The following is a 25718-nucleotide window of genomic DNA, read 5'->3' as shown; positions in this document are numbered from 1 at the left end:
TCTGATTTACTGGATAACAAAAGAAGACATTCATAATCACCTCTGTAAATGTTTTTTTATTTGATATATTAACACTACAAAAAAAATATTTTCAACCTGGCTTTTTCCAATGGTCAGATTCTTCGCATCAAAACATATATGCAAATTAGCGCATATTTAATTAGACATGACCTAATTAGCATATTTAAACATAAATACAGAAAACTTGCAATACGTTTTTTTCTCCTATTTATGTGAGTATTCAACTGGTAAAGTTTCATGAAGATATCTCTAAGTTAAAAATTTTACCCTATTCACCTATGTTGAGAGAATTTTAGGATGTTTACCTTTTTTGCCTATCTAAAAGCTGTTTTGTAATAAAATGCTCATAAAAAGTGATGCATCAATATGTCCAACATGAAATAAAAACATTTTAGACAAATATATAATAAAAATCATCATCTTTAACCAAAATGAGAGACATTATTTGAGTTTACAGCAAAAAACGCATGCATTCTAATTGGGGTCATTTTTGACCCCACTCATGGAAGAGTGTAGGTATTGGTAGCCTATGCATCTAAGGGTTAACATTCAGGACATGTTATTCCTGTTATAACTCCTGTTAAAGTCTTTAATAATGTGTGTGACATATTTCATCATCAGTAACCCTGAGTTGGTGTGCCTTAGCATCTTTGATGTGCCTTATCCTCAAAAAGGTTGAGAACCTTACTTTAAAAAGAAATATTGTACACAACTTTGTTTGTTGTGATCATCATCTTCTGTTCAAAATGTAACACACTTCAGGTGATTTTTGAAGTAATGTAGTTTCAGTTTCATATTTTCGTCTCCTTTCCCTGGGTGCCGGAACTTTTGGTATTTTGAGAGGGCATGCATTGGCTGATGCCCTACAACCAGCCCAGAGCAGGATGCCACCAGCAAACGGCCCAGGCCATCCATGAAGAACTCTGGCCAGAGAGAGGGAGAGATGCAGATGATGTGCAAGTTATTATCCCAATTTCAGAACCCCAGAAAAAAACTAATTCCTGTTTTGAGGAATTCGGATATGCTAGATACTCCAATAGAAACCAGGATACTGTCCCATGTGTATACCCCTTATCCCAGTCCAGCAAATATGTGCTTATTATGTGGGATGCTTAATTTAAAGTATCTGACATGTTACTTGAGACTCCACCCCCCCAAAAGTTTGCAACGAGTCTCATACCTGGAGCAGGGTACCACATGTAGGCTAACCAACAGTGGAAATCGCTGTGATCTAGCCATGTCTCATGGAAAGTACACTTTCCCATTTCCCACACTTGCCGAACTTGAACAAACTCGGAGGAGATGCAGACGTATTTCGTGGGCAGGTATTGCATTTCTCACGGGATTTGTTTTGTAGATTTATCACCCCAATAGGCCTATCCCCCAGAAAGAACTACGCTACAACACACCGAACCAACGTTCTGAGGCGGCATTCTGCTGGTTTAGTTACAATTACAAAAGACGCTCGCTCCGCTTTGCAGGCTACGACTCCGTTTTGCTACTTTGTAATGACTCTCTGCTGCCAGCATTTCTGCAAATGTATATTTTTTTAGACTTGACTAAATGAAATGAAAGACCTTGTATGGAAATCTGGCCGGTTTCAAGACGTTTTAAGGCCTTAAACTTAAAGTTCAGAATTGTAGACTTTTTAAGATTCCATGAGAGACAGTACAGGAGACCAATATTAGGTATCATGTTATTGTCAATTTTACTATCAGATGCGGAGTCATAGGTCACTCCCTGTTAATTTAGACACCTTCCTGGTCTTACACGGCTGAAATAACTGACCCAAGGCCTCACCAGAAAGGCTCTCTATTCCTACTATGGCAGTAAGAACTCTTGATATCATTCTGACCGGGTGATAACATACCAGAGTGGCCCACTCTATTCAGTTTGGGATCAAACCCCACCCTGCGGGCGCTGTCTGTCCTGGCCAGGAAGAAGTTGACCACACCGTCCACCAGTACGCAGTTCTCAAACCCAGGCAGCTGTTTGTGGTACTTGTGCAAACGCGACAGACATCCACCTTCCCCATCCGCCCCCTCCTCCTGCTCCAGAGTGAAGTAGAAGCGGTTCGTGTCAACAGACCCACCCAACTGTTTGCACAAAGGAAGAGAGTGAAATAGAGAGACATGTATAATCAACTATTGAATATGAGGCACTCTAAAACATTCATACTTTTATTTTCCCTTATCTTCCCTTTATTTACATTATTATGTATTCTTCCCTCCCTAACTATGTTTTCCATTTTCATTCAATTTTTCATTTAGTAGATATCTGTGCTGTGACTGAATATGACTAAACTAAATTGAATGTCACTGAAACACTGAAAATAACTGGTTCGTTGATTAGCGTAGCTCTCCATGTCTGTAACCTGTGACCAGTCTTCAGCTATTTGCAAAACTCACCACATCCAGCTCTGGCACAGACTCCATGATCTCCACAAACTTCTCAATACTGGTCTCTTTCAGGAATTCAAAGTCATCGTCCACCCACAAGAAGTACTTGGTTGTGACCTGAGAAATGGCCAGGTTCCGCCCAGCAAACCAGCCCTGGACAGACGTGAATTTGTGATATTCTAAATTCTGCCAAACCGTACTGTACACCCAAAGAAATGCGTGATTGAAATCTCGAAGATAGAAGGGCTAGGCTATTGAAACAGACTGTACCTGAGCGGGGGGCATGATGTACTGGTAAATGTTGTGACCCTCCACTTTTTCTGTTGTCAGGCTGTCATCTGCAATGATGATTCTAATATCAGGGTATCGTTCTCTGATGGTTTTGATCAAGTACCTCAGCTCTGCGTATCTTAAGAATGTCTTTACGGCGATGGTCACTTGAGAATTAATGTCTGATTAGCAAGAGAAGGAACACAAATAATACATAATACATGAGTAACAGATTTTGTAACATCATGTGTACAGCCTGAAAAAGTTAAGAACACACCTTCACCCAGGTCATATAGAACAGGAAGTGTAGGCTTCTTGATTGTGACAGGGAAGATGGCTTCATGGTCCTCAAAGGTGAAGTGTACTGGTGATAAAAACATACAGTACAGTATATAAGCATACAGTATATCTGTTGATGTAGTTGTTGTTATTGGGACCGGAGTTTGAAACTTATTTTATAGAATAATGTTGAAGTTATTCTGTGGTTTCTGCAAGAGGTCCTTAAAGCAGCACTCAGGGTCTCCCTACAGTTGAGAAGCGCAATAATAAGCAAACTACTGTAGATATGTGTCTGTTGCTACAAAGTATGAACATAACTCTGACACAATATAGAGGGAATAAGCCGACAGCTAGGGCAAATTAAGCTTTGGTGAAGCATTGAACCACTTAGAACAACTGTTTCGAAAATAGGTTTATTACTCAAAGTTTCAGTAGCAGCGACCTCTCCTGGTGAAATCCCAAGGCTGCATCTAAGTTACCCTGCCAGGTTTTGCTTTTGTATGCACTTCAGTAATTTCCTCGAAATTACATTTTCTAGTTCTTCTTTAAAAATAAAGATTGATGAATTTCTTTATTGTTCTTTATTGGGTATTGGGGAGAGAGTGCTTAGGGAAATATGGCACAAGTTGGGTGTGCTTGGTGCATTATTGTATATGTGCCAACAAAATAATTTTGGACACGTTACAGTATATTAAGGTAAAAAAAAAAAAAAAACTCTTCAGGATTGTAATTTAAAGTCATTTGTTGGCATATTTAAATGAGTTACATCCTCATATCTAAAACGTCATATTTTCAAACAATTATATTTTTGCCCATTCACAAAAGGCCTTACCCAGATCGCCTGCTTTTAGGAGGTACACTACACTGGTATAGGTCACGTGTGCCAGGAGGTCATTCAGGTCATCTACACTAGTGGCGATGATATGGATGCTCTGGTTCTGCGCCATCACTTGTCCATGTGGAGCGCTGTCAACCGCAATCACACCATGGGACGCACAGAGAGACACCTATCCAACATCAAAGTGGACAAACTCAGAGACAGCTATCAGCACTGGGAGAGCAGACATGGCTATACCATGGACTACTTACAAAAATATCAGATGCAGAAGAGTCTGTCATGTTCAGGCGTCTAACCCTTACAGACCCTGAGAAGTCACTAGTTTACCATCTCCCCTAATTTAGATGTTAATACAAACCTTGTAAACTTCTCTTCCATAAGCATTCACACCCAACCCTGAAATTATTAATATCATGATGATTAATTATTTATTTACCAGCTTGTCATTTAGCATTTGCTTTAACACATCTATTTTGAAATTTGTAAATTGGTTCAATAAAGATTCAAACATTGAATTATCATCACAATCAATCATCATTCAAAACCAAACATACACAATTTGACATCAACTGACATATCAATTGTATATACTGTATATATTAGCCTTTTTGCCTTTATTCAGATAGGACAGTGAAGATAGACAGGAAGCAAGTGGGAAGGAGAGAGAGAGATGGGGACGGATCGGGATAGGACCGCAGATGCCTTTGAACTTGGGTCCCCATGGGAACTTGGACCCGCACATGGTATGAGCGCTGTAACCTGTTGCGCCACAGCACTACATAACAGCACCATTTTTCATGTGAGATGTGAGCTATTTGTGAGTATGTCCAGCCACCTGTCTCAGGATATTTTCACAAGTCTCTGCCTATAGAGACATGGCAGAGCTATGTTGCCAAATTAATCGTGGCTACTTGCCAGGGCCGCTGCTGAGCTTCTGGAGGCCCTAAACTTAAATGGACAGGGAGGCCCCCAAGGAAGCGGATAAAGGTGTTGCCAGAAGCCCAGCTTGCACTTAAAGGAATACGCCACCCAAAAATGAAATTAAGCTAGTCTCGGTCACCCCCAGAGTTAGAACAGTGAAAAAAACCCGGTTAAAATCCGTCCGGGCATTCTCCTGCTTTAGAAGCAGTGATTTTAGCTTTAGCTTAGCACAGTTGCTGTAGATGAAGGGTGTCAATGAGCACGTCCTCCAAAAAAGTGACCGAGACGTCTAAATTTTTTTCTAAATATATCTTGGGAGCCGTGTGTTCAAAACGAGTACAAATCATAATGCAAAATCGAACGAGACTATTACATGGGCAGATCTTTACTTGGAACTATATTCAGCCTCATCGCCGACGAAGCACCGCTAGCTAGGCGCAAAGTTCTCACGTAGCACCACTTGAATCCCATCCCGTGAAGTTCCAGTCGAATCTAGAAGTTGGGAGTTTACAAGACTGCTACGTGAGAACTTTGCGCCTAGCTAGCGGTGCTTCGTCGGCGATGAGGCTGAATATAGTTCCAAGTAAAGATCTGCCCAGCCCAGGTAATAGTCTCGTTCGATTTTGCATTATGATTTGTACTCGTTTTGAACACACGGCTCCCAAGATATATTTGGAAAAAAATGTAGACGTCTCGGTCACTTTTTTGGAGGACGTGCTCACTGACACCCTTCATCTACAGCAACTGTGCTAAGCTAAAGCTAAAATCGCTGCTCCCAAAGCAGGAGAATGCCCGGACGGATTTTAACCGGGTTTTTTTCTGTTCTAACTCTGGGGGTGACCGAGACTAGCTTAATTTCATTTTTGGGTGGCGTATTCCTTTAAGCAGACCTGCAGGTCTGTTCAATACATAGGCTACTTCTTTTCAGGCCACTCATGAGACAGCTGTACCATTGATGTTCAGGGGGAGGCTTCATATGCTAATAAATGCATATGCTATAAAGAGATGGCTTCCACTAGCCAGTGGGAGAGCCTTGATAGCGCACAGCCAACTGTTTGGGTCCGGTATCTGTTAGACTAGTGCAGTGCCCGTGCAAACAATGTTTTCCAAGAAATGTGTTGCCCAATGACGTTGATGCAGGTAGATCATGTTAGATTGGTGATGAGAATCAGGCCCGTGCTGTTAGAGCTTTTACTCTTTGCAAGGTAATAAAAAAGTGAAGGGGAAAGGCGTTTGAGTTGCAGCTAATGGCTATTAGACACATTACATACCCGTGCGTTTTTGCTGTTGTTGGGAAATGATAGCCTAAAGCTAACCGCATGCATGGCCCGTCTATGCCATGGCCATGCCAGTGCTATGAAGCGCAAGGCAACCGCCGTTGTTGATGAGTAGCCTATGCAACGTTACGTGACTTTAACAGCCCGAGTGCTTACCAACATGGGTGCATGTGTGTCGGACTCAGCATGTTTATCCAACATGAACAATCTTGAAACGGTCCGTTGTTTACATGAGACATCGTAATTTCCATGAACACGGAGTTTGTCAGCGAAATGGGCTTTTTTGTTTCTATGCTGGAGTAAGTGAGAGTGAGGGGGAGTGGCTAGTGCAGAGAGCGGTAGAATTGTGGGATTGCGGCAGAGTTTTATTTTGTTTAATTTAACGATATCTTTGTCAATTTTTGTCCGAACATGACCAAACTTTGCACTGCACTCACGCATGACATTAGCAATACATGTGTCAAATTTTAGGTGGTTTGAGAGTTATGCGTGGAACACACAGACAGACAGACAGACAGAGTGACACACAGACAGACGTTCCTTGCATTAATAGATAGAAGATAGATAGATAGATAGATAGATAGATGTGCAATCTTGCATAGGGGCATGTTTGTTAGTTGTAGTAGGCGTGTGTGCAGCACTCTCACATTAGGTTGGTTGAAATGTTTCAAATCTTTGAATCTTCAAAATCACCCATAACAAATAACTGTAATATAAGCAGGATTTATTTATATCACCCACAACTATAAGGAGCAGTGAAACTCTGTAAACATTACACTAATGTTTCAACAACTGAGAGGAGTAGCCAGGTTCACAGAAGAGGGGTGGTTGAAGAATGATTAATTGTTGACGTCATGTGAACTTGACTGAAAGATAACCATGCTGTGGTGCAACAATAGAACACCAACTGTAAATGTGATGACAAACGGGTCAACTTTTTGAGCAATGTTGGGCAATGTTGCTGGCAATGTTCCTGATTGACACTTTCCCACTGAGATTGGGGCAACATGATTTCCTTCTGAAGGATTTGGATATTTAAGGGCAACGTTTTGAGATCATCCAATCAGAATGCTAGTAATGAATCACATGCCCATCTGTGAGCTTCTGAAATTTTCAAAAAAGATGGTGGCATCGCGGCAGTTGAGAAAGGAAAAAGAGAGGTTTTTATGTGCTGAGGTTGTAAAGAAGACATTTCCCCCAGTAAAGTGTAAATAGCTGGTATAGCTCACTAGGGAATGAATTGGATTTAGCTTACTTTAGCAGTGGGTTTGCTAATAAAGTTATCACAAGCTACATGGTTGTTACCAGTTGTCTGTTGCCTGTATCACTTGGCTACCTGTTGCCCTGTTTACAGTATCACCGACTTATTGAGGTTTCATCAAAGAAACAATGTCGGTCACACACCAGGTATGAAAGTCATTTTCAGAGGTTCCACTGTGAATCCATGGGAAGGGTATTGGAGGGGTGAATTTGATGGATTGACGAGCACTACATCTAGATCAGTTGTTTCCCTACATCACATGGAGTAAACAGTTAGTAAAGACGGATTAAAGCAAAGACTTGTAGAATCTAAACAACCCTGCTGCATTCCTCTAATTGCAGGAAGTTCTCAGGCAAGTTCCATTTCAGTGTCATTTTATATAGACTCTATTCCAATGATTAAGTAAGTAATTCATCTGCATGCTTGTCAATATCATACTGTGAGATCTGTGTGATATAACTGTATGCAATATATATGTTGTCACAGTCAAGGTAACCTTGTCTCGAAATGGCTTGTACGTACAGTATAGGATATACATTGTAATGATAAATTATTACTAATTCAATGTATAGCCTGAAAATGGAAAGCTCCATTGCTGTCCTACATAAGAGATTGTGATAGTGTTGAAGTGAAGACCTGCCTGATCAGCTGTTTCCGGTACTCTTCTGCTCGTCTTTTCTTGATGGCACTTAGCTTTGATGCTTCAATAGCACTTGTGACATTGAAAGTTTTGGCCTTGCAGGAGCATGATCCTGAAGATGAGGGTCTCCGTATGATACTGCTGGGTTCAAAGCTGCTGGGCAAAGCAGATAAGATTGAAGTTGTTTGGTCTTGGGCGAGGAGCCACATTCTTTTACGTGGCTACTCTCCCTATGTCCATCAATTCGTCTTTGCAGAGCCGTGACCTTCTCCATGATGTTATCCATATAGAGGGTCATCTCCCTGTCCCTTGTATCCCTGATGTTGTCCCTCTCCTTCAGCTTCTCCGTGATATTGAGTAAGTAAAAGACGATACGATTTCATTTTGAATAAGCTACACTGTAAACCCAAATTAGTTGACAGGAAAATTGCGTGGAAACTGATTGCCTTAAACCATTCTAGTTTTTGCAAAACATAAAACTAAACAGGTTAAGTTAACAGGTTAACAAAGAGCCTTATGTGGATGCTGTCGACAGATTAAGCTTACATTAGTCTGTACTCAAAATCTTTAGTTTACTTTAATAATCTGTTTCGGGAATTGCAGTTGTACAAAATAAATTAGGCAATATAAAATACTGTAGGTTAAGGATAAAATATAAAAAAGCTCATTAAAATAATGTAAGCTCTGTACATTGTTGTTTTATTTTGAGATTACCGAATTGAAATGAATTGTTTTATTGAATGTTGAAGAGAAGGAATTCATCATTATATAGCAATGCCTTTTATTATTGATGAATACAAGATTAATTAGAACTAAATTTGGGTTTCTAGATTTTCTAGTAATCAAATAAAATCAGGTCTTTACCTTGTTTTCTTCATTTCTTTGTTCGTCTCATATCCATGGCTGCTGAGTGAAGTAGAGGTGCTCCACACAAAGATGAAGACAATAGATGCCAACGCCAGAAAAAGTAGCACAGTATTATAGCCCCTGCAAAGCAAAGTCAGACTGTACTGTGAGTGAAAATCCATGTGATTAATAGTTTTGATTTTAGATAGGTCTCTCTGTCATTTATAATATTCTGGTATCAAGAGCATTATATTTCTGAGGTTAAATGTTAATAATCATTTTAAAGTGTAACCTACAGGTGTTTTTTGTTTTTTTTTACCCAAAAAGAGTATGTTTCATAGGCATTTTCATATACTGTAGGTGCCATATTAGGCAAGATATCCACAGTTATGAAATATAATGCAAATGAATACAAATCTGAGCATACTGCTTAGTTTACTTGCTTACTTGCAAGCAAATCTGATTTGGCTGTCAGTGCATTTAGTACATTTGTCTTGATAATGTGTCTTATAGCTGCAAGCCAAAATGAAGGGGGCACACAGTCAAGCAGGAGTTGCCATGCATATCATGTGAAAGAGTAGATTTTTGTCACCACCGTCAGCTGTCACCACCATCAGGTTTTCTGCTAAACGGTGGTGAAAAACAGTGGTCCAAATGGTCCTCAACGGAGGCTTTTTGGACCAAATAGTTAAATAAAGTTGTCAAGCAAGACTTGAGTGGTATTCATTTTGGAATTGTATGTTGTAATGAAACCACTGTCAACACCGTGAGATTAGTGTCACCACTGAATTTGTTTTAAATAAATATGCTTACAATATGTTTCTTCAGTGGTGTAGAGTTATTAAAGTAATCTGTTTTAATACAAAATTATGTTTGTTAAATAAAAAAAGTATGCTTTTTCTATTCAGGCGTAAAGAAAACGTTGTATAGTACTGGAAAAAATGCCTTTTTTATGACAAAAATACAAAATGGGGAGGTTGCACCGGTACATTGCTGAACAGCTAAGACCTTGGTCAGTAATGATACCTTCAGATTTTTTTTTTTTTTCAAAATTAAAACCTGTTTTATCCAAATTCTCAAGAATCAGTGTGCTGTAACATCAGACATGGCTGTAAGCAATCACAGCAACTTTCATGTCTAGCAATCAAAGATTGGCTGAGATAAAAGGTCACTTCCTGTTTGGCAAGATGGCAGCCAGGTTGATTACGGTAAGGTCACAAGAGATGACACCTAGTAAGTTTTAATTCAAAACACATCAACAGTTACAAGTCAAAATGCATTTTGTCTAACTGCAGCGCCCATTAGAGGTCAAGGTCACCACATTTCTTGAGTGTCTTCCCAATGAAGTCTTGAGTCCTTGAGAACTTCTTTGAGGCCTAGTCTGAATATCATCAAGTTTGGTAGAGATCAGACAAAATTTGTGAACTGTGAAAATATCCCTCATTACCTCATTTTTAAAAATCAGGCATACGGGTCAAAAGTTATATGCATGAACACAACACACATCCAACTTTGACCTGTTGGTGGTGCCAGAGTACTTCAGGTGCCAACATGAAACTTGATGAGAAACCTGACATAAGAATTGATCTAAGTGAAGAGACCTGATTACAGAGAAATTGAGAAAACACTGGTTTGCCTGGCACAGTAATCCTCTCTTTGTCCCCTCTTAGTCAATTATCTTCCAGCAATTGTCATGCCATTGTTGTGGTACGACAGCTAGTTATCGTGTTTCCTGGTGAGGACTGCTGACTTTGTAGCTGGAGTTAACATAGTGTGGGGAACTGATGTGACAATACAAGGGATATAATGGGGGGACGGGACGGGGGGACTAACCTGTGCAGAAGATAATATGGGCATGCAGGCGAGCAATATGAAAAGCTGAGCTGGGACTGATCAAGCAGTTACGCAGAACGTCAGGAGAGCATTGGACAGAGGGAGTTTGAATAGTGCCTGCCACGGTCATTATGATCATCACTGGTAAAGATAGCTGTGCTGGCAGGGGGGGACTTACACTAGTTCAGGCCCTGAGTGAAATATAGACTGGCATGCACACTGTGGATTATTGGACTATTGAAACCACTAAACTTAACCCACTGGGACTTCACAGTCTCTGCCAATTGCCTGGAATTATGAATGCTTGATCCACTGTTGATTGTCATCAGGCCCCAGTGATACAGTGTACATACTCAGATGTCATAGTCAGGTTGCAGACATCGGTTGAAAAGGCATCAGGTCTCAGGAAAACTTCTGTCAAGTTTACGGAATAGCTCATGTCTCAGACATCAGAGGAAAAGCCATCAGGTCTCAGGAAAACCTGTCAGGTTTATGGAATTACACCATCAGATAAAAAAGGGTCAGCTAAAACTGCATCAGGCAAAACGTCCTCTGACAAAAAGCCTGAGTCAGAGTCAAATATCAGATGTAATGGAAAGGCATCAGATCTCAGGAAAACCTTGGTCAGAAAAAGCGGTGTCAGACAAAAAGCTGTGAGATAGCCTAGAGCAGAAACATGGTAGCTTTTTTCAAAGTAACTTTTTTTTATCCAAATCCAAACATAACATGCTTTACAAATGATGAACAAACCATTTACTAATTGTTTACAAATGCTTAATTATTATTAATTGAGCCTTCAAAGACATTAAGACCATTAAGAGGGACATATATGTTTTTGTATTAACTGACTACAATCACATATCACTCACCAATGTCAGAAATAATCACTTGCAGATATAATCACACACTAAACTTGTTAACTTTAAGAAATTATCGTCCTACGTAACTTACCAGCAGCCCATCATTACAGATCCCATCAATTGTTGATGACACATTTAATGTTGTAACACCATTGTGTGATTCCATGTCAAATAATTTCGGACCTCATCGTCACGGATTTTAACAAAAAGTGGCATGCTGATTTAGTGATATGAGAAACCCACAGAAATGAATTTGCATGTTTCTTGCATCAAGGGAGATTCAGACTAAGAAAGTTTGAATAAATTGGGGCGAGGACTAAAACTTATTGGATCTCTTTTACTGTAAGTCACACAGAAATGGTTCTTATGTCATGTAAAAGCTCTTTTCCAGCTCTATATTTTACATAATAGCATACAATACCCAAAATGAAAGGTAGCCAAGTTATCAGAGATTATACAATTAAAAATTGAATAGCAAAAAACCCTATATTCTTATTTTTTATCCTAAAACTAGCCTATAATGTCATTGACTGACATGATATTTCAAATTTATTCTCGAAATGTTGAGTTTAATGTCAACATGTCGACTTTAAAGTCGACACGTCGAGATTAATGTCGAAATTACATTTCAACTTTATTCTCGACATTCCGAGTTTAATGTCGACATGTTGACATTAAAGTCGACAGGTCGAGTTTAATCTCGTCATGGCAAAAATATTTTTTTTCTTCATGTGTGGCCCTGAATTGATTCTATAGTATTTTTTTGTGTAGAATCTATTTCTGCTTGGGACATTTTATATCATGCATAGTTAAAGGAGAAGTTCCTGTTTGTTCGTGCTCGTCAGTCGACTTATCGCGACTTCGTTACAAGATGGCGGCTAGCGGGGAGATTCTATGAAGGTACTGCTTGTGTAAACAGTCTTTTTTACTTCCTGTGCACTTCCAAAGTTCTCAATATCTCGTTTTAAATGCCGGGACCCTCAGAAGTCTACCAATGCAGTGTGGACTTACTTGGAACCTTTTTAATAATGGTGTAAAAATAGCTAAGCTTTGCTCCCACAGCTAGCTGCAAGCCAATGCAAGCTTGGCTAAAAACGACGTGATTCGGAATTCTAGAGGGTGAGCGAAGGTGCCTATTGGACACATGTAAGTACTCGGCAACATCTTTCAGTACAGCTAAGGTCAATTTCACACCGAACTTCTCCTTTAATGAGATAATTTGTGTATTTGAATACATTAGTGTGTATAAATGCATGATAAAGAAATGTATTGATAATATGTCTGTAGGTAGATAAGTTAATGGCTATAGGCTCAAATAATATTCAAATTGTATCAAATATAACAAATGATCTTACAAAAGTATGTTTTTAGATGGGATTTTGATGTAGTTGGCGTGAAAGTAAGACGTTCGAAAGGCCAACGAAAGTTAAGGTTGCTTTTGATATAGTACAGTATAGTACGCAAAACTGGTGGTCTAATTAGAGATTCCGTTGTCTTTGAAAGATTCTCTTATAGATGCATTTAACAGCAAACTGCATTTAACACCTGCTTTTACAAGGAGGAAATATTAAGGCCCAAAATAGATGTGCGCTTTCATGGGCAGTTTTAGTATACAGGGAAATACATAATTAGGTGCATTTTACGCTTCTCCTCCCATCTTTTTACTCAAACCTCCTACTATCACCTGACACTCCCATAAATGTATAGAATACTAAGCATGAAAGCAATAGTAAATATCCATTTTTTTTTATATCACGCATATAGTTAAAAAGTTATTTTGCTGCCTGATATGCATATACAGTAGTATCACCAACATTAGTATGGGGAATCTGTGCTTTATTTCTACGGCATGAGAGCTCTATTGGCATCATTTAAATCATGACACTGTACATCCTTCAACCAATCAGACCAACGATCCGGTGCATCTTTTGGATAAGCTATAGTGAAAGTTTGTGATTGGAGTCAAAAGTTCTGGCAGGGAACAGAGGAGATAGATGTGCAGGTTTTCAGCGTGAGCTGCTGGGCGAAATCCAAATTCGCCGGCAGGTCAGGCAGGGTTCACCCAGCCTAGCAGTTAGGCTCCAAGCAGTGCTTTTCACATACCTCTGATGTTAGACTCCCAGTCACTGGCAACAGAACCTTTTAGGCCAAAGATGTTCCACTAGTTAGTAGCACATAACACTTTGTCATTATTTGCAGACTGTGGGTTAACAGTCCAAGCAATAGCATTATAAAGGTATGTAATGCATCCACTGGTGTTAAGCCTTTCAATCAGTTGCTCAGCAGTTATTTGGCCACTCCTCACATGATTCTTTCTTCAACTTTTCATTGGAAATACATTTGTGAGGACATTATCACATAAGCCAACACCTTTTAGAGTTGCAACAGCATACTGTATGTCTGATATGGATAATGGAGCACATATCTGATAAGATGTTGGCCTTTGATTCAGTTGTTCGTTCTGTTGATTCAGTGCAAGATGAGTAACTTGTGGTTACCCTGTAATATTGCTCAATCTGGACATGCATTGGAAATGTCAGAGCTTTGTACTGCTCAAAGTGGCCTTTTTGCCACTTAGCCGCTCTTGCGCTGAGCCCAGCAGTAACCATTCCTTCAGCCTTCAGCCGCTCTGCCCCCCGTCTCTGGAATTCCGTCCCACCAAGCATCAGGAACATTGACTCACTCTCCACTTTTAAATTACATATAAAAACCCACCTTTTTTTGTGATCTTATTTTTGTGATAATATTTTATTATATTATTATTTATTATTATTTGTTGTTTTTATATTGATGACTTTTGTTGTAAGGTGTCCTTGAGTGCCATGAAAGGTGCCCCAATTCAAATGTATTATTACCTCCGCCAAGGAGGTTATGTTTTCATCGGGGACCGGCGTTTGTTTGTCTGTCTGTCTGTTTGTTTGTTTGTTTGTCTGTCTGTCTGTTAGCAAGATAACTAAAAACGTAAAGGATGGATTTCGCTGAAATCAGCGCATGTCAGGCATGACCCAAGGAAGAAACGATTACATTTTGGGAGTGATTTGTAGGTGTTTCGCTTAGTGGTGTAATGGCATGGTATGGCCTTGTGGTGGCAATCTGAATAGTTTGGTTCAAATGTATGACAACCTAGGAAGAACCATACAGGCGGAGGTCTGCGCTCTCTGAGTGCTTTTCTAGTTATTATTATCATTAATTCTCAATCGCAAAAGTTTGGTGGTTCAAACTAGCAGAAGTGGAAAACTCCAGCTTCAGAGAGTCTGATCGTGTATACACTAATCCAGCGCGAACTTTATGGGTGCTGCCATCTTGAATATCGCCATTACTGCGTGCCTGCGTGTATGACTAGTGACACTTGCCTGTGTTTTTCAATGAAAGCATCCTGTCAGAGAATGTCTAACAAGAGATCCCGCTCATGAAAGAAAATGTCAGGTGAAAGGGAACATTGGATCAATGATGTCAGACTGTGCCAAAACTTACCGATGAAGGTAATTTATTAACAACATACGGTATTAAGACGTGTATTGATGACAGCTAATCTCTGCAACAGCCGCCTATGGAACCAAGGGGCTAATTTCTTAGCAGCCAGCCACACAGTAATGGCGACGCTGTGTTACTTCTGTGTTTCGCTGGATTAGTGTATCGGTTCTATCTGTGCACTTAGCACAGGTGATCTCATCAATTAGCTTCTCTACCTAGCTGAAGAGTTGTGCTAATTAGAATCGGCTGGTTTAAAATAATGGTTGGCACAGATATGTGGTAGGACTTTTACTCACTGAAGCGGGAGTTTTCCACCTCTGCAAACTACCCCTGACCAGTCACACTTGTGTTGTTCCATGGTAGTTCCGGTTGGTGATGTCATCAGTGTCCAAAGCGTCTAACCAAAAATTAAGAGGGAGTGAAGTCATTCAGAGACAAAAGACGCGATCCGCAGATGAGGAAGTCCGTCATCATAACAAAAGAATGCCAGACTTGTAACAGCTGTCCTGCTGTAGTCTACTGTAGGCTCAGAAAATTCTTCAAATTAACACGTAGCTTGCATGGGTTCTTGGGTTGTAATTATATAGGGTGATATCAGGTAAAATGGGCCATCAGGTAAAATGGGCCATTTAAGGTTTGGGGGTCCCAGCCCCTCTGGAATTTACAGCCAATGACTGCAAAGGGTGTTAAACTGTTGTCATAACTGTGCTTGACAAGTAACAGGTGATTTGATTGGTTTATGGTTGCTATGGTGGGCAGGGCAATAATGCTAATCAAGACTGCACCAGAAAACTGTATGGTAAGTAGCCTGGCATAGCGAATCTGACTAAACTATTATAAGGATTATAAATCTATAAAAAAACAAACATGCCCATAAAAAAACTATGCATAATATCTGTCTTGATGGCATCCATCAGAATTAATGTTGTTAGCTTGGTATATGAACATATTTTTTGGAAAAATCATGTTTTTCTTGGCGGCCCAATTTACCTTAACCCATTCAGGTAAAATGGGCCATATGGTTTCAGCTAAAATGGGCCATCCTATAGGCCCATTCTAATGGGCCACATACACGTGTGTGTGTGTGTGTGTGTGTGTGTGTGTGTGTGTGTGTGTGTGTGTGTGTGTGTGTGTGTGTGTGTGTGTGTGTGTGTGTGTGTGTGTGTGTGTGTGTGTATGGGTGTATGGGTGTGTGTGTGTGTGTGTGTGTGTGTCACGGTGTATCTCTCTCTCTGTGTGTGTGTAGCCTATGTAGGTGTGTACACACACACACCCACACATGCACCCACACACCGACTGACACACACACACGTGCACGCACACAGTCTCACACACACACACACACACACACACACACACACTTACCATGACCCCCTCCCCCCACCACCAGTATGGCAAACAAGAAGGAAAAATGTTTTTATCACACACACACACGCACTAGTAATATTAGTTTACCATTTTGAATATATCAATTATCAATTTTGAATGTGAATTTTTGTAATTTACACATTTGTTCTAAACACACACACACCCACACACACACACCACTGGCATCAGTCAGGTTCCAAAATTGACTTTTTTAAGTGCTCATGGGTTTGCACCCACAATGTGTTTTTATTAATGCCACATATGAATATGTTTGTTTAATGCAGTCTAAATGTTATGTGGCTGTATTAGCAATTGTATTTTAAAAATTAAAATGGATAATTAGAGGGGATGCATCCCCTCTATTGAAATCCGGTCGCTTCTTATTACAGTGCATGGAAATGCACTGTATTGATATTCCTTCGTTTTTTCTTTTTATTTTTATTTTTATTATTATTCTTCCAGGCCCTAATTTGACTCTAACCGCTTATCGTATGAACTTGGTTCAAACTTTGTCACGTAGCTCTTGCATCAAATTTTCAGTCTATTACTTTTCATACTTTTACGACTTTTACTTTTTGAGATACTAAATAAAAACTAAACTTAATTTTGCCATAGACTTAACATTGGCTTTGTGACATCATAATTAGCTTTTAAAGAAATAGAATGGAATCAACTTTGCCAGTGTTCTCTCACTGACTTCAGCAACTTCAATGGAACTTCTTCTCTGTGTGTCTCTCCATTGAACTGGATAGCTCACTTGTCATCCCCACTTTCTTTTGCTTCTTTTTCTTCACTTCCTCTCACTTTCTCTATCACTTTCTCTATTTCTCCCAATTTCAATACATTTTTTAAACTATTATTTAAAATAACACTTTTTATAGCAAAGCAACCACTATAATAACTTAGTAACAACCTAGCAACCACTTCCATAATGACACCCTGGCAACCACCTTAGCAACCGACATGATTTCCATAGCAACCAATGTGATTTCCCTAGCAACCAACCTACTAACCACTTTTTATAGAATAGTAACCACTTTATTTAGCCTAGCAACACCTTAATAATCACTTTACATACCCTAGCATAATCCTTGCAATGACTTTCCATGCACTGGTATTTCCTTCAGGAAATGCTTTTCTAGTTATTATTATTATTCTTTTTACCTTTTTGTGCGCGCTATTCAGCCCGAACCGCTTAACGTACAAACTTGGTTGAAACACCGTTCTGTAGATCTTCCAAATATCTACTAGACAATCTATTTGACATTTTTGAGAAGTTTATACTTTTTGAGATATTTGTAATTAAAAGTGTATTTTTCCCCCATAGACTTTAATGGAGAATGTGATGTCATAATGAGCCAGAACTCTCAGTTCCCAGTCTAGCTAGAACACTGCCCTGTGAATCCAACTGTCACTTTTAATCAAAGATTCTAGAACAGAGTTCCACTTTAGAATGTTTGGCTTTAAGCATCTCTCTCTCTCCCTGAACTACACATCCTATTGAAGTGTTTCCTGTGTGTCAAAATAAAAGTCTACCCAACAGATTGCATCCCCTCGTGTAATTCCTCGGGAATTGCATTTCTAGTTAACTATAATTTCCCTTTGAAATTAGACTGGCCCATTTTACCTGAAGCTGCTGGCCCATTTTACCTGAAACTGCTCATGCGAAAAAAGTTGGTACAGCTGGTGTTTCAAGAACTGTAGGGCCTAAATAATTATATTTTTTTACATACTTTCAACACAAAAGTATGAAAAACATTCATTATTAACTATAAAAACACTTGGAAAAGGCATAGATGATATTGTATTACTGTCCCAAGCAATTTACCAAAAAGTGGCCCAATTTAGCTGATATCACCCTATTGCATTGATCTCCCCTCTCTCTCTCCTGGCCAGGCCAGACCAATTGGGTGACAGACTATCTTAGGGTTGTGACGTCCCTTCACTTTTCCTGTACATCTGAGTATTTGGTATTGACATGTTCACATGAGATGTGTCTTAGAGCTCTCCTCTCCTAACCGGACTCTCGCCAGATCCTTGCATGGCAGAACTACAAGGGTCTGGCGAGAGTCAGGCTACTCCTCTCCAGCCCTGTCCCTGGCTCTTCCTATCCTTCATCAGCCATTAGTCTACTGCAGCACAGTCTGTTGTGTATTTCTTTGGGCGTGTGCAACTGTGTACAGGTGTGTCCAGGCCTTGTCACTGCCTTAGAAGTGAATGTTTTGACTGTTTAGAGAGAACCAACGCCGTCTTTTTAATAAAAAGACACACCTCTGGTTTTCTGTGATCATGAACCTGTGTTACCTGGTTAGACTTCACATATTAAATAGTCCAATGGATTGATTATTCTGAGGGGCTGGGTCTCAGATGGCGTAGTTGACATGTTGCAATATAGAGCTAATGGTGCATTCCATTTAGTGTTGGCAGTCTCGTACGTTTACCCGCCCGACATGTGAGAATTAGTGGCTAGCGTGAACGCTGGAGTTTGTAGTCTTTTGGGAAAGAACATGGATGCCACCAGGGCAGCAACTGTCTCTTAGTGCTGGACATTTGTCTAGAACACAAGCAGGTCCCTCATTCTCCCTTTTTGGGTATGGTCAATGGGAATGAATAATAAAAACATTTTTGGGCAATTTCAACAAGTGCTGTCGCATTTCTAATGAGCTAGGTGGGCATTAGCAGGCTAGCTAGTCATTGTTATTGTTGTGTGCTAGCCTCTTAGCAAACCAGCTGGAAAACAAATCATTACATTGTATTGCACGCACAGCAAGACCGTTAAATGTATGAATTGGTGACCGGATTGAAGCAGCAATGCAATCTAGTGTGTTAAAGCATTCCATTGTCATTAAAACGACCAACACGGTACAAATACAAAGAAAACACATGTCATCTCATCTCGACTATGGGCGCAGCCATGTTTGTTTACAGGTCGTAAGCCCAACTCGGGGTACTCGCAAGTACTCCGTGGTAAAGGGGGCGTTCCTCCATAAAATGCCGCAAGAAAGCTGGGTAATTTACACTTTACAACTCGGGCGGGTGACTTACGATACAAATGGATCGCAGGGTAACTCCCCACTTGCCACATATGCACAGTGTTGGGGAGTAACGCATTACATGTAATTGAGTTACGTAATTTAATTACAAAATAAATGTAACAGTAATATATTACAGTTACTGTAGAAAAAATGTAATTCAATTACAGGTACTTTTGAAATTTTTCAAAATTACAATTTGAATTACATCTCAATATTGTCAGTAAAACTTTGCAAATAATGTTGTATGTAAAAAGAACTGTTTCCCTCCACAGCCATAGTTTGATACGGGACCTTCTGATAGGCTCTATCACGGCTACAGCGCCATCAGCGTAGGCCTACATGCCTGCCTGTAAACGTGTTATGATTATCATTATATTATCCTCACAAAAATGTGATGCTAATTCATGTATTGAATGTCCTTGCTGCCTTGTGTGCTTGTACAGAACTGCTCGGCAGCCTGTAGACCAAGGCCTAAATCTTAGCATGGATTTGGGGACTATATATATCATTCAAAAATCGGAAAAGTAATCAAAAAGTAATTAAAAGTAATTAGTTATGTTACTCAGAAAAAGTAATTCAAATAGTTACACTACTATTACATTTTAAACAGAGTAACTTGTAACTGTAACACATTACATTTCTAAAGTAACCTTCCCAACACTGCATATGCATTAGCCTACGAGGGTAATTGCCAATCCAGTTGTTACATTTTACATGAACACACACCATTTGGTTACATGTGGAATGAAGTCTAAATCTTTCTGTCACTGCAAACCTTCACTCTACCCTTTGCCATTCATTGCTACATCAAGGTTAGGCCTACTACATCGTCGATACTAGAGCACTGTGAATGAAGGAAACTTCCATGGCTTTGAAAAAATAGGTAGGGCTAACCACAACCACTCCAGCAAGCAGTAGCCTTTGGAAATCCATGTGGCGCAGTGGCGACAAGGGTGTGCCCGAGTGTTTCCATGTTTAAATCCCCATTCCCTCAAAACGCAGCCAGCGCGCATCAGAGATCATGACATTTTTTGCATAACAAATTAAGAGGAAAGTAGGTGCTGGTCACTACTGTTCCTCACTGATCGAGGTTCTCGATGTCTGTCCAAAGGACAAAGGTTGCCATGGTCGTGGACACCTCAACAGGCACATGTAAATCAAGGATCAGCAAGACTAGTTGTAAGTAGTTCTATATGCCCACAATGTAACCCATCTCTAACAGGCACCTCAGTCTGACACTGTCTTAATACAGATGATGGTTTATTTGTTCTACTAGATCTTTATTTATTTAGGTTATTACGCGATCACGTTAACTTTGAGAGCACTAAATAGCCTAGGGGCCTACTAGTGTGTTGACATTTCCTGTCCCACCTATTGTCATGTCTTTGGGCTGCGGCCCTCACTTTTACTGGGTTGAGCCACACCTTCCTTATAATGTCTGGCTACGCCTCTGATACTACATGTAAACACTGTAATATATATTTACATGTATCATGTAACATTGGACGTATTAGGCTCAAATACCTTATTCGGTGAGGGTGAGAAATTTTTAACTGATGTCATGTTTTAAATGGTCAGTGAAATGACAGATATTGGTCGGCTTAAGCAAACTGTTTTATATAGGCTTACGTTTTTGCTGATGGCAATGACAATGCCAGCATTATTCACTTTTGGTTTAAATTAGAGCAATGTAAACACCATGATGGTTGAGCAAAGTTGTTGTTAACTTTTGTAGAAACGCACCCCTACTGCCGTGAGAAACGCGTCACTGTTGCCACAGAATATTTAATTCAGTCTAAACTGTATTTTGTTATGTCAAACATAACTTTAAAGTACATGTTCATGTCAACCTCTTCAAAACTTTTTCAAATGTGCCTTTTGAATAGCCTCTGGTCAAGCATCTCAACTGGTCAGCAGGGGGTTCAGGCTCAAAATGTAGTTTTCAAGATGAATGCTCCTCATCAAGGCTCGAGGAAGCAATTCATGTTTCCATAGGATTAGTTCAAAATAAGCAAGATATATTACTGGAACATTTCTATGATGATAGATAAAGCTTTAAAGTTTCTGGAGTAGGAATATTTATGTAGAAATTAGAGGAATTTATGTGGGAATATTTTTATGTTCACATATTTATGTAGGAATATGTGCCTACCTACATATTGGCAGAGTATAACTTGTTATGAATTAAATTGCCTTACCTTCTTAACATGGTGTTGCTCCGTTCTCCCTCGTAACTTAACTCAACGTCGAGATAAACTTGTCTGGTGGCTGGTCATTTTAGTGAATTATTATGCAAATCACGCCCCCAACGAACATTTATTCACAGCAAAAGTTAATGCGGTGTACAGTATATGGCACATTATAACTTTGAACTCTGTAAATCACGTGAATTTTAAAAAGCTATGTTGTTACACCAATCAGAGAACTTAACAGGTTTATTTGTCGAGAAAGTAAAAAAAAAAAAAAAAAAAAAACCTGTTAACCACCACCTCATACCAAGTATAGTATATGGTTATATCTACGGTATTTAGCAGACGCGTTTGTAATACTACATTAAGGAGAATAGCAATAGCCTAATAAACAACCGATTCAAATAGCTTAATGAAAAACGAAATAGCCTATGCACACCATAACCCATAAGAAACGCTTCACAAAGTCCATGTTGAACAAGTACTTTCGACCCCTCTTGAGACCCAAAACTGTCACAGAAACGGAGAGCGATGCAACTCCTTCCATCATGAACAAAGAACCACTAAGGATAAAAATAATTTTGAATTTGACCGAGCGTCTATGGCTGGTCGACTCAACTGAAGCTCATCAGATAACCACAGTGGGCGGTTGGGAATATCTTGATCATTGAATTAATATATCTTCACAGGGCTTAGCAGGGAGCTGACAGGGCCGGCCAAGGAATATTGTAGGTTCGGCCAACATTGGGAAGGTGACACTGTCTCAGTAACTGCTCCATACATTTTCCACAGGGTACAAACAAACAGTGTTCAAATTAATTAAATGTGCGTAATCGGTCACATGTAATTCTTCTCAACATACTTGTTACATTTAACGTTTCCACCAAAAATGAGATGAACGTGTTCTCAAATCAATGTTATTTAGTGGACTTGATATTTAAGGCGATGGATGTGCACTGCAGGACAGAGCGAGCGAGGGCATACAAGAGAAGATGCCATGCCACCAAGGTTCAACTTTTAAACCCGACTCCATTACGAGTGGCGAATGCTTTCGCGAGAATCTGCTTGGACTGCAGAGGCACAATACCGATGAGTTTTCATGCACCAAAAATGCATCATGCTTTGAAGAAAACGACTTGGATTTGGCGAACGTCAACATGTTGGTGACAGACGGTGCGTAAAAACGAAGCATGGCACAAGTAACGTCTTCGCATAATACACAGTGCACAGGCAACGCACCACACAGAACATTCTTTTTAGGCCCGCTGACAGCTAATTGAAGAGCCTAGACAGTAAAATAAATTGGTGATTCACGTGTGTGTGTGTGTGTGTGTGTGTGTGTGTGTGTGTGTGTGTGTGTGTGTGTGTGTGTGTGTGTGTGTGTTTCATGTTAAGGTGTAGCCTGTTAGAAGTGTGCCAAGGTATATGGCTAACGTAGCCTACTCATTTCTAAGCTCTTGCTATAGGCCTATTGTTTGAAGCTACGGTATTGAGGTTCATACCATGATTTGTTTTCTTATAGCATTTCAAGGTTTATCCAAACTTGAGGTTGGGTGTCATTTGGTGAATTGCTTATCTATCTTTATTATTCTTTATTCAGTACACTTTACTTTATTTAACATTTGAACAACTGAGTATTTACTGAGTTTAAAGACATACAGTATATCTAAACAGAAGGTCAGCAGGAATCTTATATTATATACGTATTGTAGCGTGCCAGCATAGGCAGTCCCTAGTAGTGAGTTCCCACAATGCTGTGCGAAGCATATCGGAATGTTAATGTTGATAACTGTTGATTATCACATGTTGTTTACATTACAGTTTTTTTCAATCGCTAACAAGCGTTTGTCCATTCGGTTGACACATTTTCAGAACTCTAAACAGTTAGCACAGCATCGGTCTTTTGTGGCCATACCATTCACACATTTCATGTTGTTTTCACACAGTATGCAGTCAGTGAATACATTTTCACAATGCTTACATTTTCTTAACAGACAAACTATACCTCCCAACAAAATAATGGATCGTTTTTGTATGATTTTCGAATGTTAACACACAACATCCCACAATAGTTAAAACAATATATTCCAAACCTTAGATACAGTATAAAAACCTCAATTCAAAAGCAATAAATCTCAGCTGATAATAAACAAACAATCGAATAATTGACACACAGATGATTTATGTTGGGTAAATTGGGCCAACCACAGCTGATTCCAGGCTATCTTAGACTCAGTGGCAGGGGTTATTTCTCTCTATGACATTGACACTTACACAGTAAAAAGAGGAGGTGATGTTTTTGGAAGCAGAAACAGAAAAAGACCAATACTGTAATGTCTGGACGAGGAAGAGTAGGAGTAAGGGGCCCAGGGAGAAGAGCAGGCCCAGTGAGAGATGCAGTGAGAGGTGCAGGAGCGCTGAGAGGAGCAGGTGCAGAGATTAGACACAGTAATATTGTGCTTTTTTTTGTTCACCCCTTTTATCTGGGCTTTTTGCTGTTGTTTTTTGTTCAGAATGCTCTTGTGTTTCATGGATATTTTGTTCACTGCAATGCTGTAAAACCTTTTCTGTTCTATCATAGTCTACTGTAAACAGTATTTATACTGCACCTCCTGTAGGCCTAGTGAGCTCAATGTTACCACAATGTTGTAGGGGTGGACATAGTATACAGTAAATGTGTCCTTGCTGCTTACAATAAGTTTCTACCACTAATAATAATTCTAAGTCATCTCCAGTGTACACCACAGGTGTGAATTTCGTGTCACACCTTGAATCAACAAGTCCGGTAAAGAGCCCTACATGGCATTTTTCTTAGCAACCACAGATAATTTATCAGGATATACTAATTTTGGGTGTTAAATGGTCTTTATTTCTACTCTGCTATTTCACACTGTGTCAGAATGACAGAAGTGCTAACACACGCACACGCACACGCGCACACACACACACACACACACACACACACACACACACACACACACACACACACACACAGAATCAAGCTGTGTGTGTGTACGTGTGTGTGTATGTGTGTGTGTGTGAGTGTGTGTGTGTGTTAGCACTTCTGTCATTCTGACACAGTGTGAAATAGCAGAGTTGACACAGCGTGTCCTTCCTCTGAAATGCAGAGAAATAGGATAAATACTAATTCTAATTTCCTTTTTGACAATGAAATGACTATGAAGTTTACAATAATCAGTTACATAATATCTATAATGTGCATGATATAGTACAGCATGTGTGTGTGTGTAGTGGCAAAACAAGACATGGCCGTTCCATGTTGTGGCAGGGCAGCACAAGTGCTCGCAAACAAACGAGTACAGGTATGTAGGCTGTAATCTAGACCAGACGCGCCACCGCATGAATGACATATGGTGAACTCATGTCAATTCCTGATGATTCATGAGATATTAAGCCATTAAGTAATGCATAAATCATGAATGAATTCATGATGATTCATGTACCCTTACCGCAAAGTGTTACCGTCTCTTTGTTCCCTGTTAAATGATTAGCTCAGTTGTTCTCTCAGATACTTCCTCTTGAGTCAAAAGATGCATACCAGAGAACAACAGAGCGTGTGATTCAAACGGTGAGTCAGAAAGTGTTGGTGTACAGTATGTGACTGACCATATCACACTTACAATAAAATTAACTGATATTGGCCCAGTCAGTCTACCCTGCACACATGAAAGTTCACCAGAGCCATGCCACTGGAGGAGGGGCCACCGCATTCTGGATCATCTGGAGGGGATTCACTCTGCAGGCTGGGAGACCTGTGAGGAGGGCATTCCAGCAGTCAAGTCGTGAGACTATTGCCTGTACCAGGAGTTTGGTAGCATCTTGAGTCAAGCAAGTCCTGATTTTCCGAAGGTATAGAGTGCGAAATGGCACGACTAGGCAACCGAGGCTAACATGATCGGAGAAGGTTAGTTGGTTGTTGAGAACGACCTCTACATTTCTTGCAGCCCTGGTAGGTGCAACAGACAAGGAGTCAATTTTGATGGGGCATTAGGGCCGGGTCTGTCCCTATGTGTGGATCTACAGTGTGATAGAGAACTAATAAATAGCTTTAAAGAAAGTATTCCCGCTTATCCTTACAAAACGCTACACTGGTGTTAGAAGTGCATTGTCGACCCCGTCAGCCATGGATGGCATTACATCTGGACATCCCGAACCCCTGGCTTTGAAGAGTCTCTTACCGAGACGG

The 25718-nt window shown here is 39.9% G+C and overlaps 1 protein-coding gene across 1 annotated transcript; it reads right to left on the bottom strand.

Annotated features, from left to right (window-relative positions):
* Window positions 1–589: 589 nt before the first annotated feature.
* On the bottom strand, window positions 590–15280 carry LOC134076060 (beta-1,4 N-acetylgalactosaminyltransferase 1-like). The gene is made up of 11 exons (XM_062531065.1): window positions 15216–15280; window positions 8771–8893; window positions 7907–8059; window positions 7410–7516; window positions 4166–4203; window positions 3802–3976; window positions 2968–3054; window positions 2691–2872; window positions 2430–2573; window positions 1892–2117; window positions 590–944 (listed from the first exon to the last, which is right to left on the bottom strand). Exons 1-11 carry the CDS (start codon window positions 15275–15277, stop codon window positions 763–765), a joined length of 1479 nt encoding a protein of 492 aa, XP_062387049.1. The 5' UTR covers window positions 15278–15280; the 3' UTR covers window positions 590–762.
* Window positions 15281–25718: the final 10438 nt, after the last annotated feature.

The sequence above is a fragment of the Sardina pilchardus genome, chromosome 3 (genome assembly GCF_963854185.1).
Source record: "Sardina pilchardus chromosome 3, fSarPil1.1, whole genome shotgun sequence".
Taxonomy (NCBI): Eukaryota; Metazoa; Chordata; class Actinopteri; order Clupeiformes; family Clupeidae; genus Sardina; species Sardina pilchardus.
This window is presented reverse-complemented; position numbering and strand designations above follow the sequence as displayed.

What these genes read in the sequence shown, in the direction of transcription:
- LOC134076060 (XM_062531065.1), bottom strand. Translation starts at nt 15,277, where the DNA reads ATGGAACAACACAAGTGTGACTGGTCAGGGGTAGTTTGCAGAGGTGGA. An exon ending in ATGGAAGAGAAGTTTACAAG is followed by an intron (nt 3,977 to 4,165) that starts GTTTGTATTAAC and finishes GATGTTGGATAG; the next exon opens with GTGTCTCTCTGTGCGTCCCA. An exon ending in CCTAAAAGCAGGCGATCTGG is followed by an intron (nt 3,055 to 3,801) that starts GTAAGGCCTTTT and finishes TTTTATCACCAG; the next exon opens with TACACTTCACCTTTGAGGAC.